Source organism: Tachyglossus aculeatus, chromosome 14, assembly GCF_015852505.1.
Source record: "Tachyglossus aculeatus isolate mTacAcu1 chromosome 14, mTacAcu1.pri, whole genome shotgun sequence".
Taxonomy (NCBI): Eukaryota; Metazoa; Chordata; class Mammalia; order Monotremata; family Tachyglossidae; genus Tachyglossus; species Tachyglossus aculeatus.
The window spans coordinates 19,142,612-19,164,008 of NC_052079.1; the positions used below are offsets into that span (position 1 = coordinate 19,142,612).

Consider the following 21,397-nt stretch of genomic DNA (forward strand, 5'->3'; position numbering starts at 1 on the left):
GTCAAGGTCGCCGCTTTCCCCGCAGTTTCCAGCCACGGCGGGTGTGGAGAAGTGAGACAATTTGGGGTTGGGATACGCTTCACAGTCGGCCAGTCGTATTTATTGAGTGCTTACTGTGAGCGTTCAATCAATCAATCAACCATTGATTGATTGAGGAGAGGAGGGCTTAGTCAGGGAAGGCTTCCTGGAGGAGTTGTGCCTTTAATAAGGTTGTGACGTGGTGGAGAGCAATTATCTGATACGAGGTCATGGGTTCAAATCCTGGCTCCGCCGCTTGTCAGCTGTGTGACATTGGGCAAGTCACTTAACTTCTCTGTGCCTCCGTTCCCTCGTCTGCAAAATGGGGACGAAGACTGAGCCTCCCGTAGGACAACCTCATCACCTGGTAACCTCCCCAGCGCTTAGAACAGTGCTTTGTACATAGTAAGCGCTTAATAATTGCTATCATTATTAATCAATCGTATTTATTGAGCGCTTACTGTGTGCCCAGCACTGTACTAAGCGCTTGGGAAGTCCAAGTTGGCAACATGTAGAGACAGTCCCTACCCAACAGTGTGCTCACGGTCTAAAAGGGGGAGACAGAGAACAAAACCAAACATACTAGCAAAATAAAATAAATAGAATAGATATGTACAAGTAAAATATATAGAGTAATAAATATGTACAAACATATATACATATATACAGGTGCTGTGGGGAAGGGAAGGAGGTAAGATGGGGGGATGGAGAGGGAGATGAGGGGGAGAGGAAGGAAGGGGCTCAATCTGGGAAGGCCTCCTGGAGGAGGTGAGCTCTCAGTAGGGCCTTGAAGGGAGGAAGAGAGCGAGCTTGGCGGAGGGGCAGAGGGATTGGGGGCATTCCAGGCCAGGGGGAGGACGTGGGCCGGGGGTCGATGGCGGGACAGGCGAGAACGAGGTACGGTGAGGAGATTAGCGGCGGAAGAGTGGAGGGTGCAGGCTGGGCTGGAGAAGGAGAGAAGGGAGGTGAGGTAGGAGGGGGCGAGGTGATGGACAGCCTTGAATATCAATAAATAAAAATCAATAAATATGATTGATTAAATCAAATTCATTCAATTATATTTATTGAGCACTTACTGTGTGCACAGCACCATACTAAACGCTTGGGAGAGTACAATACAACAACAAACAGACACATGCCCTGCCCACAACAAGTTTATAATCTAGAGAAGGAGACGGGGAAGGAGGCGAATTAAGGGAGAAAGTCAGTGTGGGAGAAGAGGAAAGGAGAGCTTAGTCAGGGAAGGCCTCTTGGAGGGGGTGTGGAGTTTTGGTTCTGTCCCTCTCTCCCCAAGAAGCCCTTTTACTTGGCACAGCGCAATACACAAGTCATTCATCCATTCATCCAATCACATTTATTGAGCACTTACTGTGTGCACAGCACTGTACTAAGCGCTTGGGAGAAAACAATATAACAAACAGACACATTCCTTCCCACAGTGAACTCACAGTCCAGAGGGAGAGGCCGACTTTAATATAAATAAGTAAATAAATTAACTACAGATCTATACAGGTGGGCTGTGGGGATGTGAGCCCCCTTTTAGACTGTGAGCCCGCTGTTGGGTAGGGCCCGTCTCTATATGTTGCCAACTTGTACTTCCCAAGCGCTTAGTACAGTGCTCTGCACACAGTAAGCGCTCAATAAATACAATTGATGATGAATGAAGGAACAAGAGCGGCACCGAAGGGAGTGGGAGAAGAGGAGAGGAGGGCTTAGTCAGGGAAGGCTTCTTGGAGGAGCTGTGCCTTTAATAAGGTTGCGACGTGGTGGAGAGCAATTATCTGATATGAGGTCATGGGTTCAAATCCTGCCTCCGCCACTTGTCAGCTGTGTGACATTGGGCAAGTCACTTAACTTCTCTGTGCCTCATTTCCCTCATCTGTAAAATGGGGATGAAGACTGCGAGCCTCCCGTAGGACAACCTGATCACCTTGTAACCTCCCCAGCGCTTAGAACAGTGCATTGCACATAGTAAGTGCTTAATAAATGCTATCATTATTATTATTATTATTATTATTATTATTATTATTATTATTATTATACGAGGAGGGAGGGCACTCCAGGCCAGAGGCAGGTTGTAGGCGAGAGGCCGTGTTTGTACAGATTTATTACTCTATTTATTTATTCATTTATTTTACTTGTACATATCTATTCTATTTATTTTATTTTGTTAGTTTGGTTTTGTTCTCTGTCTCCCCCTTTTAGACTGTGAGCCCACTGTTGGGTAGACCCCGTCTCTATATGTTGCCAACTTGGACTTCCCAAGCGCTTAGTACAGTGCTCTGCACACAGTAAGCGCTCAATAAATACGATTGATGATAATGATGATGATGGAAAGAGCCCGGGCTTTGGAGTCAGAGGTCATGGGTTCAAATCCCGCCTCCGCAACTTGTCAGCTGTGGGACTTTGGGCAAGTCACTTCACTTCTCTGGGCCTCAGTTCCCTCGTCTGTAAAATGGGGATAAAGTCTGTGAGCCCCATGTGGGACAACCTGATGACCTTGTATCCCCCCAGCGCTTAGAACAGTGCTTTGCACATAGTAAGCGCTTAATAAATGCCATCATTATTATTATTATACAGCAGACATGTGGCAGAGTTGGGACTAGAACTCATGACCGTCTCACTCCCAGGCCTGGGCTCTATCCACTGGTCCATCCTGCTTCTCTAGAACCCAGAAACCTGGGTTCTAATCCCAACTCTCTAGCAGGAACACACGGAATAGCACAGCCCCCTCTAGACTGTAAGCTCACTGTCAGCAGGGAATGTCTGTGTACTCTCCGGAGTGCTTAGTACAGTGCTCTGCCCACTACGATTGATTGATTGATAGTGGTAGTAGTAGTAGTATGGATCTGTGTAAAGGTCACGGGCAGGCAGTCTACAGTAGTTTGGGAATTTGGACTCTGGCACCATATTCCTAGCTGCAGCTGTCCGGGAAAACCAGCACATCTCTCGGGTCAACCTGTGGTCACTGCTGTTAATAATAATAATGGCATTTATTAAGCGCTTACTATGCGCAAAGCACTGTTCTAAGCGCTGGGGAGTTTACAAGGTGATCAGGTTGTCCCACAGGGGGCTCACAATCTTAATCCCCATTTTACAGACGAGGTAAATGAGGCCCAGAGAAGTGAAGTGACTTGCCCAAAGTCACACAGCTGACAAGTGGCAGAGCCGGGATTTGAACCCACGACCTCTGACTCCAAAGCCCAGGCTCTTTCCACTGAGCCAGGCTGCCTCCCTGTTGGTTAAGCGCTTAGTACGGTGCTCTGCACACAGTAAGCGCTCAATAAATACGATTGATTGATTGGTTGGGAAGGTGGAAGGTGGAGAATCACTGTATTCTGGCTCCCGAACGGTGAGGAAGGGTCCTGGGTGGGGGAAGCAGTGTGGCCCAGTGGAAAGTGCACAGCGTGGAGACTCAGGAGACCTTAGGTTCTAAACCTGACATCACCACTTCATCATCATCATCAATCGTATTTATTGAGCGCTTACTGCGTGCAGAGCACTGTACTAAGCGCTTGGGAAGTACACTCCACTGCTGGGTAACCGTGGGCCTATCACTTCACTTCTCTATGCCTCACTTTCCTCACCTATAAAACGGGGATTAAATTACCGTTCTCCCTCCTCAGTCTGACAGCCCCGTGTGGGACGGGGACTGCGGTCTGATCTGGCTCAGTGAGAAGCAGTGTGGCCTCGTGGCTAGAGTACAGTCCTGGGAGTCCGAAGGACCTGGGTTCTAATTCCGGCTCTGCCACCTGTCTGCTGTGTGACCTTGGGCAACGCACATCGCTTCTCTGTGCCTCAGTGACCTCATCTGGAAGATGAGGATTAAGACTATGAGCCCGACGTGGAACAGGGACTGTGTCCAACCCAGTTACCTTATAATAATAATGATAGCATTTATTAAGCGCTTACTATGTGCAAAGCACTGTTCTAAGCGCTGGGGGGTTACAAGGTGATCAGGTTGTCCCACGGGGGGCTCACAGTCTTCACCCCCATTTTACAGATGAGGGAACTGAGGCCCAGAGAAGTGAAGTGACTTGCCCAAAGTCAGACAGCTGACAGTTGGCAGAGCTGGGATTCGAACCCACAACCTCTGACTCCAAAACCCGGGCTCTTTCCACTGAGCCACACTGCTTCTCTACTACCTTGTACCTATCCCCTTCCTTCCTCTCCCCCTCGTCCTCTCCATCCCCCTCATCTTACCTCCTTCTCTTCCCCACAGCACCTGTATATATGTATATATGTTTGTACATATTTATTACTCTATTTATTTATTTTACTTGTACATATCTATTCTATTTATTTTATTTTGTTAGTATGTTTGGTTTTGTTCTCTGTCTCCCCCTTTTAGACTGTGAGCCCACTGTTGGGTAGGGACTGTCTCTAGATGTTGCCAACATGTACTTCCCAAGCGCTTAGTACAGTGCTCTGCACACAGTAAGTGCTCAATAAATATGATTGATTGATTGATCCCAGTGCTTAGTACAGCGCCTGGCACATAGTAAACACTTAAATACTGCTATTATTATTACCTGACTGTATTTATCCCAGCACTTAATTCAGTGCTTAGTGCATAGAGCTTAATTAACACTACCATTATTATTATTGTTATTATTATTGGAATGAAAAATGCATACACAATAGCAAATGTGCTTCTTATTGACTTGGTTAAGAGACCAGTGGTGACAGGAAGCCCCTTCCTGAGCCTGACAAACTGATTGTTAATAATAATAATACTAATAAAATAATGGTATTCATTAAGCAAGCAGCGTGGCTCAGTGGAACGAGCCCAGGCTTTGGAGTCAGAGGTCAGGGGTTCAAATCCTGTCTCTGCCAATTGTCAGCTGTGTGACTTTGGGCAAGTCACTTAACTTCTCTGGGCCTCAGTTCCCTCACCTGTAAAATGGGGATTAAGACTGTGGACCCCTCCGTGGGGCAACCTGATCACCTTGTAACCTCCCCAGTGCTTAGAACAGTGCCTGGCATGTAATAATAATAATAATGATAATGGCATTTATTATTATTACTAGGTGCAAAGCGCTTAGAGCAGTGCCTGGCATGTAACAATAATAATAATGGAGAATAATGGAGAAGCAGCGTGGCTCAGTGGAAAGAGCCCGGGCTTTGGAGTCAGAGGTCCTGGGTTCAAATCCCGGCTCCACCACTTGTCAGCTGTGTGACTTTGGGCAAGTCACTTGGCTTCTCTGGGCCTCAGTTACCTCATCTGTAAAATGGGGATGAAGACTGTGAGCCCCCCATGGGACAACCTGATCACCTTGTAACCTCCCCAGCGCTTAGAACAGTGCTTTGCACATAGTAAGTGCTTAATAAATGCTATTAAAAAAATAATAATGGCGTTTATTCTAAGCGCTGGGGGTAGATACAAGCAAATTGAGTTGGAAACAGTCCCTATCCCACAAGAGGGCCACAGTCTTAATCCCCATTTTACAGAAGAGGTAACTGAGGCCCAGAGAAGTTAAGTGACTTGCCCAAGGTCACACTGCAGACAAGTGGCGGATTAGAAGGCTGGGCACTAGAGGAGTAAAATTGCAAAATCATCTCCTAAAGTGACACCCAGGGCAATGGTATTAATGTTCCCATACAAGGAAGCGGAAAGAGGACAAAGTGTATTTTCCAGAGAATCATTAACAGCTGAGCCATTTACAAACATCCCAGCCCCTGAGGGTGCTGCCCTGCAGTTTCTTTTTAAGTAAGAGGGAAGGTAAAGAGCCTACCTTGGTCTTTCTCTTTCCCAGGATGACTTCTCTCCAGGGAGTTGCAACTTGACATTAATTTCAGAGCATTTATAATCATAAAATCCATTTATAGCCCTTAGTTGCCGAGCAACAAAGGACAAAGTACTGAATCCTTCCTAGCATTGCAAAAGGCTCCGTTTTAAAACATCCTGGTCAGGGAAGAAACGATTTCTCAGGAGAAGCTTAATACAGGATTGCCAAAAGGGATCTGACTTTGGTTTCTCTTATTAGCTTTTGTCCCCCTGCAATAATTATAGTAATAATAATTGAGGTATTTGTTAATCACTTACTTTGTTCCAGGCACTGTTCTAGGCTCTGGGCTGGATACAGGCAAATCAGGCTGGACACAGTCCTTGTAATAATAATAATAATAATGATAATAATAACAATGGCATTTGTTAAGCACTTACTATGTGCAAAGCACTGTTCTAAGCGCTGGGGAGGATACAAAGTGATTAAGTTGTCCCACGTGGGGCTCACAGTCTTAATTCCCATTTTACAGGTGAGGGAACTGAGGCACAGAGAAGTAAAGGCATTGAGAAGCAGCGTGGCTATTGAGAAGCAGCGTGGCTCAGTGGAAAGAGTACGGGCTTTGGAGTCAGAGGTCATGGGTTCGAATCCTGGCCTCTGCCACGTGCCTGCTGTGTGACCTTGGGCAAGTCACTTCACTTCTCTGAGCCTCAGTTCCCTCATCTGTAAAATGGGGATTAAGACTGTGAGCCCCGTGTGGGGAAACCTGATCACCTTTGTATCCCCCCAGTGCTTAGAACAGTGCTTTGCACATAGTAAGTGCTTAACAAATGCCATCATCATCATCATCATGTCTTTTAGACTGTAAGCCCACTGTTGGGTAGGGACTGTCTCTATATGTTGCCAATTTGTACTTCCCAAGCGCTTAGTACAGTGCTCTGCACACAGTAAGCGCTCAATAAATACGATTGATGATGATGATAAAGTGACTTGCCTAAGGTCACACAGCTGACAAGTGGCGGAGCCGGGATCCCGCATGGGACTCACAGTCTTAGTCCCCGTTTCACAGATGAGGTATCTGAAGCACAGAGAAGTTATGTGACTAGCCCAAGGTCACCCAGCAGACAAGTGGCGGAGCTGGGATTAGAACCCAGGTCCTTCTGATTCCCAGGCCTGGGCTCCATCTGCTAGTCCACGCTGTTTTCATTTTGGTGGTTTGCCCAGCTGCTTCAAAGCCTTCCTACCAGCTTGGCACATAGTAAGCGCTTAGTAAATGCCATTATTATTATTATTATTATTATCATTCAGGGTTGATCTGATTTAAAGTGGAGAGTACAGGTATAAACTCCAGGGAGAGTTGTTCCGCAACATACTAAAGTCACTGAAGTCCTCCAGAGTGTAAACTTGTTTCGGGTGGGAAATGCGCCTACTGATTCTGCTATACTGCACTCTCTCAGTCACTTAGTACAGTGCTGTGTACGCAGTAAGTGCCCCCAAACTATGATTGATGATGGACAGGGAATCTGTCCACCAGTTCCGTTATATCATTCTCTCCCAGGCGCTTAGTACAGTGCTCTGCACATAGTATCTCTGCACCTTGCCCCCCTCCTACCTCACTTCACTATTCTTCTACTACCACCCAGCCCACACACTTTGCTCCTTTCATTCATTCCCTTAATAATAATAATAATGATGGCATTTATAAAGTGCTTACTATGTGCAAAACACCATTCTAAGCACTGGGGGGGATACAAGGTGATCAGGTTGTCCCGCGTGGGGCTCACAGTCTTAATCCCCATTTACAGATGAAGGAACGGAGGCACAGAGAAGTTAAGTGACTTGCCCAAAGTCACACAGCTGACAATGGGCAGAGCCGGGAATTGAACCCATGACCTCTGACTCCAAAGCCCGGGCTCTTTCCACTGAGCCACGCTGCTTCTTTACTCCCTTACTCCCTCTCCTTTCTGGGTCACCTTCACACTTGAATCTGGGAACCTTTTAAACATTTTGATAGTCTCCACGCCCTTAACCCCACAGCACTTAGGTAACATAGCAGTGGTATATTTTAATTTCTTTTTCCCCCCTCTAGATTGTACATTCCTGGTGGGCAGGAAACATGGCTACCAACCCTGTTATAGTCTATTCTCCCTAGCATTTAGTTCAGTGCTCTGCATACAATAAGCGCTCGGAGCCCACTGTTGGGTCGGGACTGTCTCTATATGTTGCCAACTTGCACTTCCCAAGCGCTTAGTACAGTGCTCTGCACACAGTAAGTGCTCAATAAATACGATTGATGATGCTAAATATGATTGAGAGAGAGGGAGTGTTTGTGTGTGTGGTGACGCCTCAACGCACCCCAGGGATTCACTGAGTTCAGGTGACTTAGGGCCAAAACAGGCAGATGTCCGCAAAACAGCATCCATGTGCCATCGCCACGTGTGATGTCACGTGTTTCAGCGTCCATTTTCGGCGAGTCACTTCACTTCTCTGTGCCTCAGTGGCCTCATCTGTAAAATAGAGATTGAGACTGTGAGCCCCATGTGGGACAGGGACTGTGTCCAACCTGATCTGCTTGTAACCACCCCAGTGCTTAGAACAGTGCCAGGCACGTAAAAGGCACTTGACGTAGCCTGGCTCAGTGGAAAGAGCCCGGGCTTTGGAGTCAGAGGTCAGGGGTTCAAATCCCGGCTCTGCCAATTGTCAGCTGTGTGGCTTTGGGCAAGTCACTTCACTTCTCTGGGCCTCAATTACCTCATCTGGAAAATGGGGATTAAGACGTCGAACCACCTGTGGGACAGCCTGATCACCTTGGAACCTCCCCAGTGCTTAGAACAGTGCACATAGTAAGCACTTTATAAATGCCATCATTATTATTGTTATTATTATTAAATACCACGGGTTTTTTTTATCATTTAGAATGCCATCACTGGACCCTCTACGAATTAGAGGTGTTTCAGTTCCCAATATGGTGGGACGGTTTTGTCTTCATACCTGCTCTCTCCATTTTCCTCTTCAGCTCTAATTTTCAGGCTGTCGAATTTGCAGGGGGGGAGAACCATGACAGTAAGGGCTAAATGATATGGTCTTGGCGTCCCAAGACGTTTTTAGCAGCTGGGAAATGGCTCTCCTTGAACGAGGCCGGCAGCAGCGTGGCTAGAGAAGCAGCGTGGCTCAGTGGAAAGAGCGTGGGCTTTGGAGTCAGAGGTTATGGATTCAAATCCCGACTCCGCCAACCGCCAGCTGTGTGACTTTGGGCAAGGCACTTAACGTCTCTGGGCCTCAGTTCCCTCATCTGTAAAAGGGGGGTTAAGATTGTGAGCCCCCCGAGGGACAACCTGATCACCTTGTATCCCCCCGCAGGGCTTAGAACAGTGCTTTGCACATACTAAGCGCTTAATTAATGCCATTATTATTCAGCGCTTAGAACAGTGCTCAGTGCTTAGAACTGTGCTTTGCACATAGTAAGTGCTTAATAAATGCCATCATTATTTTTATTATTATTATCACCCAGGATGTTATTCATTCATTCCATTGTATTTATTGAGCACCTACTGTGTGTACTAAGCCCTTGGGAAGTACAAGTCGGCAACATATAGAGACGGTCCCTACCCAACAACGGGCTCACAGTCTAGAAGACGGGCTCACGGTCTAGTCACAGTCTATGTCAGGTGAGGCCATGTGCAATTCGTCCTTATGTATCCCTCCATCTAGTTATTCTCTGGCTGGATGGGTTGTGTCCTTTAGTCAAGGTATCATAGGGCAGGACAGCTGGGTTCTGAGTGTCCACAAGGTTTTCGGCCTTTCTGTTAGGTCCCTCCTACTCAAGTTCCCTGCTGAGACCTCCAGATCGCCCTACTCTTGGACCCCTTAATGGCGCTTCACTTGGAGCTACCACCTGGACAGGTCAATCATCTTGATTTGACTGCCGTCTGGCTGTCAATTACTCTCTCCCCCCCCACTTTTAACCCTTACTGAAGGCCCATCTCCTCCAAGAGGCCTTCCCTGGTTAAACCCTCCTTTCCTCTTCTCCCATCCCTTCTGCGTCACCCCGACGTGCTCTCTTTATTCATCCCCCCCATCCCAGCCCCACAGCACTGATGTAGATATCTGTAATTTATTAATATTAGTGTCCGTCTCCCTCTCTAAACCGTAAGCTCATTGTGGGCAGGGAATGTGTCTGTTTATTGTATGCTGTACTCTCCCAAGTGTTCAGTACAGCGCTCCGTACTCAGTAAGCACTCAATAAATGCGATCTACTGATTGACTGATAGATCGAGAGGCCCTAAAATGACGCGATGGCCTGTAAATCAGTGGTTTTCTGGAGCCCAGGTTTCCCACTGGATGGCAGCAAATTTCCCAGTTTATTCCCAGCTTCCCTTCCCAGCACTGGGTAGGCAAGTTTTATCCAACGCAAGATAAATATATCCAGGGATTCGTCTCCCTGGATTTCCATGGAATTGGTGGGACGGGCAGGGTGGAACCCAATTACTGTTCCCTAAATCCCTTGGTACCAGGATGAGGGGGTGTGGATTGGAGTTTGAAGGTTGAGAGGTCAAAGCCCTTTTTCACAGGCTCAATCTCAGTCAATCCAGGAAGGGATAAAGCCCATGGAAGCTGTAGGTCGAAAAATTCAGCAGATTCTGGAAGAGTTGGGAGAGATCCGTGGATGAGGCCGTTGGAGGGGAATTTTTATGTTTATTTATTTATGTATATTAATGTCTGTCTCCCCTTCTAGACTGTGAACTGGTTGTGAGCAGGGAATGTGTCTGTTTATTGTCATAGCGCAATCTCTCAAGCGCTTAGTACACTGCTTTCTACATAGTAAGCGCTAAATAAATGTGATTGAATGAATTAATGAATGAATGAAAGTTTAAGATGCAATGGGGACATCCCTAACAATGAGGATAGGGTCTAGGCGGGTAATTGTCACATGTCTCCTCCAAGCTTCCTGGTGCTGCTTCTGGAGGCAATCAGTTGGTAATAATAATAAATATGGTATTTGTTGAGCGCTTACTATGTGCCAAGCACTGTTCTAAGCGATGGGGTTGATACAGGGTAATCAGGTTGTCCCACGTGGGGCTCACACTTTTAAATCCCTATTTTACAGGTGAGGTAAGTGAGGCACAGGGAAGTTAAGTGTCTTGCCCAAGGTCACACAGCAGACAAATGGCGGAGCTGGGATTAGAACCCATGTCCTCTGACTCCCAAGCCTGCTCTTTCCACTAAGCCACACTGCTTCTTGATGATCGATCATCAATCCATCAGTGGTCTTTACTGAGCACGTACTGTGTGCAAAGCACTCTGTTAAGAGCTTGGGAGAGTACTGAGCAACAGACTTGGTGAACGTAATCCCTGCCCTAGAGGAGCTCAATCGATCAATGGCATTTCAATCAATCAGTGGTACTTATTGAGTGCTTACTGTGCGCGGAGCACTTTACTAAGCGCTTGGGAGAGTACAACATAACGGAGTTGTTAGACATGTTCCCCGCTGACAATGAGCTTACAGTCTAGAGGGAGAGACAGATGTTACTTTAAATAAAGCTGTCTGTCTGTCTCTCTCTCTCTCAGCTGAGGATGGTCGCCAGGGCTTCAGTTTGCTGTAGACGAGCACTTGAGGTTTAAAATTCAGGTCCTTGAGAGCATCATGATGGTGTTACGTGTTAATAATAATAATAATGGTATTTGTTAAGCGCTTACTATTTGCCAAGCACTGTTCTAAGTGGTGGGGTAGATACAAGGTCATCATCATCATCAATCGTATTTATTGAGCACTTACTATGTGCAGAGCACCGTACTAAGCGCTTGGGAAGTACAAATTGGCAACATATAGAGACAGTCCCCACCCAACAGTGGGCTCACAGTCTAAAAGGTCGTCAGGTTATCCCACGTGGAGCTCACAGTCTTAATCCCCATTTTACAGATGAAGTAACTGAGGCACAGAGAAGTTAAGCAACTTGCCCAGAGTCACACAGTCTTCTAGACTGTGAGCCCACTGTTGGGTAGGGACCGTCTCTATATATTGCCAATTTGCATTTCCCAAGTGCTTAGTACAGTGCTCGGCACACAGTAAGTGCTCAATAAATACGATTGAATGAATGAATGAATGATCAATCAATCAATCAATCGTATTTATTGAGCGCTTACTATGTGCAGAGCACTGTACTAAGCGCTTGGGAAGTACAACTTGGCAACACATAGAGACAGTCCCTACCCAACAGTGGACTCACAGTCTAAAAGGGGGAGACAGAGAACAGAACCAAACATACGAACAAAATAAAATAAATAGGATAGAAATGTACAAGTAAAATAAATAAATAAATAAATAGAGTGAATGACAAGTGGCAGAGCCGGATTTAGAACCCGTGACCTCTGACTCCGAAGCCCGGGCTCTTTCCACTTGGCCAAGCTGCTTCCCAGACCCCCCAACTGGGAAAAGAGAGGGTGTTTTCTGATGTTTCATTCAGTTGACAAGTTCGATGACGTTTCAGTAGATTCGAAAAGCCGAAAGAGCAGAAATACCCGTGAGATAAGGGTGTGGGATGGGGGAGAGGGGGTGTCCTAGCAGCAAACAGCTCAAGAAGGGGACCCCTATGGAGGTGAGGTACAAGCTTGGGTCTTTTTTCACCCTACTTCAGGCCACTTAAACCCTGGACAACCAGCCCTGCCGAGGGATTGAAACCCCTCCCGCTCTTGGTAACGGTAATTCTTCTCATAACTGTGGTATTTCATTCATTCATTCATTCAGTCGTATTTACTGAGCGCTATCGTGTGCAGAGCACTGTACTAAGCGCTTGGGAAGTACAAGTTGGCAACATATAGAGACGGTCCCCTACCCAACAGTGGGCTCACAGTCTAGAAGGGGGAGACAGAGAACAAAACGAAACATCTTAACAAAATAAAATAAATAGAATAAATATGTACAAATAAAATAAATAGAGTAATAAATATGTACAAACCTATATACATATATACAGGTGCTGTAGGGAGGGGAAGGAGGTAAGGTGGGGGGGATGGGGAGGGAGAGGAGGGGGAAAGGAGGGGGCTCAGTCTGGGAAGGCCTCCTGGAGGAGGTGAGCTCTCAGTAGGGCTTTATTTAAGTGCTTAAGTATTTAAGTGCTCACTCTGTCCCAAGCCATATCCTAAATACTGGGGTAAATATAAGCAGATCAGATGCAGTCCCTGTCCCATGTAGAGCTCACACTCTAAGGGGGAGGGAAAACAAAGTTTTATCCCCATTGTATAGATGAGGAAACGGAGGCCCAGAACAGTCACGTGACAAGTCCACGGCTGATGCTTTTTTCAACTGCCTCTCGGGGTGACGCTTGTGCTGTCCTTCCAGGTCAGGATGGGAAAAGAGCAGTGGAAGACCCGATGGTGGACACTCGCGTTCTAGAAGAATTCATCGGGGCCGACTTTGAAGCCAGAGGACTGTGAGTAGTGAGAGCTACCCTCCGGGACTCCATGCTCTTCCTGACTCTTGAAGGCTGAAACCCAAGGGTCTTGAGCTCCTTCGCGACTGCCGTCTGGTCGTTCGTTCATTCAGTCGTATTAATTGAGCGCTTATTGTGTGCAGAGCACTGTACTAAGCATTTGGGAAAGTGCAATACAGTAAACAGTGACATTCCCCATCCACAAAGAGCTCACAGTCTAGAGCCGGGGAGACAGACATCAATCAATCAATCAATCGTATTTATTGAGCACTTACTGTGTGCAGAGCACTGTACTAAGCACTTGGGAAGTACAAGTTGGCAACATATAGAGACAGTCCCTACCCAACAGTGGGCTCACAGTCTAAAAGGGGGAGGCAGAGAACAAAACCAAACATCCGAACAAAATAAAATAAATAGAATAGATATGTACAAGTAAAATAAATAGAGTAATAAATATGTACAAACATATATACATGTATACAGGTGCTGTGGGGAAGGGAAGGAGGTAAGATGGGGGGATGGAGAGGGGGATGAGGGGGAGAGGAAGGAAGGGGCTCAGTCTGGGAAGGCCTCTGAAATGACAGATATATACATAAATGTTGTGGGGCGGGGAGCAAGTTGGAGTGCTTATTTATTTATTTTACTTGTACCTATCTATTCTATTTATTTTATTTTGTTAGTATGTTTGGTTTTGTTCTCTGTCTCCCCCTTTTAGACTGTGAGCCCACTGTTGGGTAGGGACTGTCTCTAGATGTTGCCAATTTGTACTTCCCAAGCGCTTAGTACAGTGCTCTGCACACAGTAAGCGCTCAATAAATATGATTGATGATGATGATGAGTGATGCAGAAGGGAGTGAGAGAGGAGGAAAAGTAGGGCTGAGTCTGGGAAGGCCTCTTGGAGGAGTTGTGCCTTCAATAAGGCTTTGAATGGAAGGGGGGAGAGTAATTGTCTGTGGGATTTGAGGAGGGAGGGCGTTCCCGGCCAGGGCAGGATGAGGGCCAGGGGTTGGCAACAAGACAGGCAAGATGGAGACACAGTGAGAAGGTTAGCGGCACAGGCGGAGCGAAATCTGCGGGCTGGGGTGTAGAAGGAGAGAAGCAAGTTGAGGTAGGACGGACAAGGTGATGAACTGATTTAAAGCCAATGATGAGGAGTTTTTGTTTGATATGGAGGTACATGGACCACCACTGGAGATTTTTGAGGACACGGGTGACTTGTTCTGAATGTTTCTGTGGAAAGATATGGGCATGTTGGTTGTTGTGGGCAGGGACTGTGTCTGTTTATCCTTAGATTGTACTCTTCCAAGTGCTTAGTACAGCGCTCTGCACACAGTAAGCGCTCAATAAATACGATTGACTGACTGAATGAATTTACTTCAACACCATCTGTCGAAAGATGCAGCGTGGCCTAGTGGATAGAGCACCGGCCTGAGAGTCAGAAGGACCTGGGTTCTAATCCCGGCTCCGCCACTTGTCTGCTGGGTGACTTTAGACTAGTCACTTCACTTCTCTGTGGCTCAGTTACCCCGTCTGTCAAATGGGGATTAAGACCGTGAGCCCCTTGTTGTACATGGACTGTGTCCAATCTGATTGGCTTGTATAATAATAATAATGGCATTTATTAAGTGCTTACAAAGTGCAAAACACTGTTCTAAGCACTGGGGAGGTTACAAGGTGATCAGGTTGTCCCACGGGGGGCTCACAGTCTTAATCCCCATTTTACAGATGAGGTAACTGAGACACAGAAAAGTTAAGTGACTTGCCCAAAATCACACAGCTGACAATTGACAGAGCTGGGATTTGAACCCAAGACCTCTGACTCCAAAGCCCGTACTCTTTCCACTGAGCCATGCTGCTTCTCTATCCACTCTATCTTGTATCCACCCCAGCGCTTAGTACAGTGCCTAACACAAGAGTAAGTGCTTTACAAACACCATAAAAAAGTCATTCTTAATGATAATTCTTTCAGTCTACATTTTCCTTCCACATGTTTTCACATATTTAAATCAATTTCTCTTTTAAGTCTGTCATTCTGGTTCTCTTGTGATGTACCCCAAACTCTGTGTGCACTTTTTGTATTCTTCCATCGTTCAATATTTCAATCGTTCAATTGCTTTACTCTGTTTATGAAAAAATTTCAGCAGAAAACCCTCCAAATTGATTACTTTATAAAGCAGTAAGGTAATCTCTTTTCTAAGCACTGGGGTAGATGCAAGATAATTAGTTTGGAAATAGTCCCTGTCCCCGACGAGGGCTCAGAGTCTAAGCTCACTGCGGGCAGGGACGTGTCTACCAACTCTGTTACATTGTACTCTCCCAAGTGCTTGGTACAGTGTTCTGCACATAGTAAATTCTCAATAAATATGATGAACTGATTGATTCAATAGGAGGGAGAACAGGTTTCTAATCCCCATTTTACAGATGAGGAAACTTGAGACACAGAGAATTAAAGTGACTCGCCCAAGGTCACACAACAGGCAGTTGGCAGAGCCAGGATTAGAACCCAGCTCCTCTGAATCTAGTACAGTGCTCTGCACATAGTAAATGCTCAATAAATATGATGAACTGGTTGATTCAATAGGAGGGAGAACAGGTTTCTAATCCCCATTTTACAGATGAGGAAACTTGAGACACAGAGAAGTAAAGTGAGTCGCCCAAGGTCACACAACAGGCAGAGCCAGGATTAGAACCCAACTCCTCTGACTCCTAGGTTCATATGCTCTTTCCATTAGGCCACGCTGCTTCTCTGATTCCATTCAGAAGACCTACTGATGTACGGGCATTTTCCATCAGCACCTTCCAGATGTTAAGTGATACCACCATTTAACCCCAAATTTCATCTGTTAGAGGAATGGAAAAATGTTCTCTTTATTTACTCAGTTCTATGGGATCTAAATGCAATTCATATGATTACCCATTTTCCTCCCTTATCAGTATTAAACATAGACCCACCTACTTTCTAGTCATTATTCAGATGTGTTAAAGTTCGCAATTAGTTTTCCCTTTAAAGTTAATGGCGAATTCCTTTCGACATTACCAGCTCCTATGACCAAAATGTAATCTTAAATTTGATTTCACAGCTGGGGTGTAACTTTCAAATACCTCTTAGAACCGTTTTCCACATTCACATTACACTCTTGAATTAATTCAAGTAATTTTCAAATAGCCCCACTTGTCTTCTTAACAACAATATAATGTAAAATTTCCTGCTCAGGTTTAACTTGTCCTAATCTGTTACAGGAAAACCCATTACTTTTAGTCTCTGATATCAAGGTGTTCCTGCACATTCATTCATTTAATTTTGGTTTAATTTTTAACCCACTGGAAATCCGTTGTGGTAGAATATTTACTTGGGCACCTGTACGTGCCAAAAACTCTGCTTCAGTTCCATTTAGAATTAGCTGGACTGTGTCCGCTTATTTTTATATTTCCTATTATCCTGTCTTTCTTTATAAATCTGCAGTCCTCTTTCTTACACACGGCTCCACTGAACTGCAGCAATTTTGAATTGGTTGTGCGACTTCATTTTAGTTTCTGTATTCCTTCAGCTTTAATAACGCAGGGCAGTAACCGATTTCACCAAATACAGATCATTTTTCAGGGTGGCGATTTCTACTCCCGGCTTCATAATTTCATGGTTTCCCAGTATCACAGTACTGTCGTGTTTTCTGGTTTTGATTCACCGTACTATACTCCGTGTAATAACCAGTCAAATTTTGCTCATAAATTACCAAAATAATGAATTAGCTTCAGTCCATTGACATATATTAATGGTTTTGTTTTCTTCTGTAGCTTTTTTGCCTATCCACGGGGACTTTGTCTAATTTCTACCTGTTTATTATTTCTCAGTGCTTAGTACAGTGCTCTTCACTCATATGTGCTTAGTAGAGAAGCACTGTGGTCTACTGGAAAGAGCATGGGCCTAAGGAGACAGAGGACCCGGGTTCTGATCCCAGCCTCACTACTTTTCTGCTGTGTGACCTTGGGCAAATCACTTAACTGCTCTGTCCCTCAGTTCCCTCACTTGCGAAGTGTGGATTCAATACCTGTTCTCCCTCCTACTTAGACTGTGAGCTCCACGTAGGACCTTATTATCTTGTATCTACCCCTATGCTTAGTACAGTGCTTGACACTTACCAAATATCACAATCATTATTAATAAATACTATTACTAATACTAATATCTTGGTTTTTTCCTGTGGCACTCTTTTTTTCTTACCAAATACCCTGACATTACTTTCCTCATTTATGCCCTTTGATTTTCTTATTGTACTCTGATATGCAACAGGTCTAAAATCTCTGAATTATCAGATCATAACTCCCGTTTTGAGGGTCTGATAGATTCAAGTTATTAGAGGATAAGACAGTTGCTTGCGCTATTCTTATACTAGAGGAATGTTTTCTCCTCTTGAAGTTCCTTTTGGGTTCAGCCCTTAGCTTCAGTAACAAGTCAAAATTTTGTATAAATTCTACAGAATTCCACCCTTAGGGTTTTTTTTTAATCAGCTTAATGTATAAACAGGAATCTTCTTTCGCTCAGGTCTGAATTCTATTTTCTGTTTCCTCCTGGTATCGTGTTGTCTCCTCTTGCAATAAAACCAGTTCCTGCATAGTTTGTGAAACAAAACAGGCTTTTTTTAAATTTATGGCATGAACTCTGAACAAGTTGAAGGGAAGCAGCAAAGCCTACTGGATAGAGCACGGGCCTGGGAGTTAGAGGACCTGAGTTCTAATCCCGGTTCGGCCACTTGTCTGCTGTATGTATGACTTTGGTCAAGGCACTTCACTTCTCCGTTGCCCCAGTTTCCTCATCTGTAAAACGGGGATTAAATCCTACTCCTTCCAATTTAAGACTGCGAACCCCATGTGGGACAGGGACTCTGTCCAAGCTAATTGCGCTTAGTACAGTGCTCTGCACACAGTAAATGCTCAGTAAATATGATTGAATGAATGATTACTTTATATCTACATCAACACTTAGTACAAACTTAAGCACAGTAAGTGCTTAACAAGCATCATTATTAAGAGGCTCTCTTGGGCTGTCTTTGGCCGCTTTCTGCTGACTCTCAGTATTTTCTGTTCCTGTCAAAGGGAAACTAGCTCAATCAGAAACCTATGTCTGGTTCATTTCCCTTTGTCCTCTGTCCCTACAAAGGCCCTCCTCCGAAGATAGCCTTAAGCCCAGATCAACAGAAAATTAAACTCCAGTTTCAAATCAGAAAAGTGGTCACCTTAGATGGAGGACACTGGTGGAGTTTGAAATTCTGAGATCCCAGGACTTCTTAAGGAAGAGGGAGAAAGAGAGATAGAAGAAGGAGAGGAAGAGGGAGAGGGAGGGAGAGGGATGGAAAGAGAGAAGGGAGAGAGATTTAGGGAGAGGGAGAGAGATTCAGGGAGGGAGCGAGAGAGAGACAGGGAGGGAGAGAAAGAGAAGGTCATGATGATTCTGCTGGCACCTTTCAGGAAGGAGAAGGGATCACTGACAGACAGGTGATTCGGAAAAGGAATTTCGTGTTCTGTTGGGAAATGATTCAGAAACTGACCTGCTGCCGGGTGTGGTTCTAAATCAACTTGCATGGCTTAATAAGGTGGTTGGACTTCAAGGCCATTTCGAGAGAACGGTAATGAAAATTATCAGATGACCTACCATTGCCCCTGGAACTAGCTGCCTAAAAAACAGCAGGTTGGGTGGATTACCAATAAAAATCTGTGAGTAATCAGAGGAAGGTATGTCCAGTCCAGGATACTAAGAAAATTGAGATTGGAGGGGATTGGGCTATTTTATTTACTGACTCATTGTCATGGTAGTTTGTAAAGGGGAGGACACCATGCTTTATAGCCTACAGTAACAATGGGATATTTAGACGATTAAGGGGGAAAGCTCACTATGGCTAATTTCTGGAGCCAAATTTTCCCAACTCTTGAATGAGAAGCAGCGTGGCCTAGTGGATAGAGCACAGGCCTGGGAGTTGGAAGGACCTGGGTTCTAATTCTGGCTCTACCACGTGTCTGCTGGGCGAGTTGCTCTACTTCTCTGTACCTCAGTTACCTCATCTGTAAAATGGGGATTGATACAAGGTAGCCAGTTGGACACAGTCCCTGTCTCACATAGGGCTCACACTCTTAATCCCCATTTTACAGATGAGGTAACTGAGGCCCGGTGAAGTGACTTGTCGTACGTCACACAGCGGGCATGCTGGAGCAGGGATTAGAACCCATGACCTTCTGATTCCCAGGCCCATAATAATAATAATAATAATGGCATTTCTTAAGCACTTACTATGTGCAAAGCACTGTTCTAAGTGCTGGGGAGGTTACAAGGTGATCGGGTTGTCCCACGGGGGGCTCACAGTCTTAATCCCCATTTTACAGATGAGGGAACTGAGGCACAGAGAAGTTAAGTGACTCGCCCAAAGTCACACAGCTGACAGTTGGCGGAGCTGGGATTTGAACCCATGACCTCTGACTCCAAAGCCCATGCTCTATCCACTAAGCCATGCTATTGGTAAGCACTTACTATGTGCCAAGCACTGTTCTAAGCGCTGGGGTTGGTACAAATGAGTCAGATTGGACCCAGTCCCAGTCCCTCATGGGCTCACACACACCCCCATTTTCCAGATGAGGTAACTGAGGCCCAGAGAAGTGAAGTGACTTGCCCAAGGTCACACAGTGGATATGTGGCGGAGTTGGAATTAGAACCCAGGCCCTTCTGATTCCCAGGCCCATACTCTATCCACCAAACCATGCCGCTTCTGCTCCTTTCCTCTTCTCCCACTCCCTTCTGCATCGCCCCGGCTTGCTCCTTTAGTTCAAAGAGAAGCAGCGTGGCTCAGTGGAAAGAGCCCGGGCTTTGGAGTCGGAGGTCATGGGTTTGAATCCCGGCTCTGCCACATGTCTGCTGTGTGACCTTGGGCAACTCACTTAACTTCTCGGAGCCTCAGTTCCCTCATCTGTAAAATGCGGATGATGACTGTGAGCCCCATGCAGGACAGCCTGATCACCTTGTATCCCCTCAGCGCTTAGAACAGTGCTTTGCACATAGTAAGTGCTTAACAAATGCCATCATTATTATTATTCATCAATCATATTTATTGAGCGCTTACTGTGTGCAGAGCACTGTACTAAGCGCTTGGGAAGTACAAGTTGACAACATATAGAGACAGTCCCTACCCAACAGTGGGCTCACAGTCTTTATTATTATCTCCTCTCCCAGCCCCACAGCACTTACGTATATGTCTGTAGTTTATTTCTTTCTATTAACGTCTCTCCCAATAGCTTGGAAGCTCATTGTGGGAAGGGAACGTGTTTGTTTATTGTTGCATCGTACTCTCCCAAGCGCTTAGTACCGGGCTGTGCACACAAAAAGCGCTTGATAAATCATCATCATCAATCGTATTTATTGAGCGCTTACTGTGTGCAGAGCACTGTACTAAGCACTTGGGAAGTACAAATTGGCAACATATAGAGACAGTCCCTAACCAAGAGTGGGCTCACAGTCTAAAAGGGGGAGACAGAGAACAAAACCAAACATACTAACAAAATAAAATAAATAGAATAGATATGTACAAGTAAAATAAATAAATAGAGTAATAAATCTGTACAAACATATATACATATATGCAGGTGCTGTGGTGAAGGGAAGGAGGTAAGATGGGGGGGATGGAGAGGGGGGCGAGGGGGAGAGGAAGGAAGGGGCTGAGTGTGGGAAGGCCTCCTGGAGGAGGTGAGCTCTCAGTAGGGCCTTGAAGGGAGGAAGAGAGCTAGCTTGGCGGATGGGCAGAGGGAGGGCATTCCAGGCCCGGGGGAGGACGTGGGCCGGGGGTCGATGGCGGGACAGGCGAGAACGAGGTACAGTGAGGAGATTAGTGGCGGAGGAGCGGAGGGTGCAGGCTGGGCTGGAGAAGGAGAGAAGGGAGGTGAGGTAGGAGGGGGCGAGGTGATGGACAGCCTTGAAGCCCAGGGTGAGGAGTTTCTGCCTGATGCGCAGATTGATTGGTAGCCACTGGAGATTTTTGAGGATAAATACGATCGAGTTGAATCAAATTGAGTCTCTATGTCTTTCACGTGCAGGCAGAGCCAGTTCCCAGACACGCCGCCCTATTCCGGCTCCGACTCCTGCTCGCCGCCTCAGCTCGCAGGTAGGTGACAGGGACTCCATCACCCCGGGGTCGATCTCCTCGCTTTCTACCGCAGATGTGAGGGCTGGGTCAGCCTCGTTTGTCT

At 45.9% G+C, this 21,397-nt stretch overlaps 1 protein-coding gene across 1 annotated transcript in view; it reads left to right on the forward strand.

Annotated features, from left to right (window-relative positions):
- The window catches only part of MYRFL (myelin regulatory factor like), a 77,544-nt gene that overhangs the window by 3,765 nt on the left and 52,382 nt on the right, over window positions 1–21,397 (forward strand). The window contains exons 2-3 of the mRNA XM_038756632.1: window positions 13,084–13,174; window positions 21,245–21,312. Of these exons, the coding sequence (XP_038612560.1) occupies window positions 13,084–13,174; window positions 21,245–21,312 (159 nt within the window). The remainder of the gene's footprint in view (window positions 1–13,083; window positions 13,175–21,244; window positions 21,313–21,397) is intronic.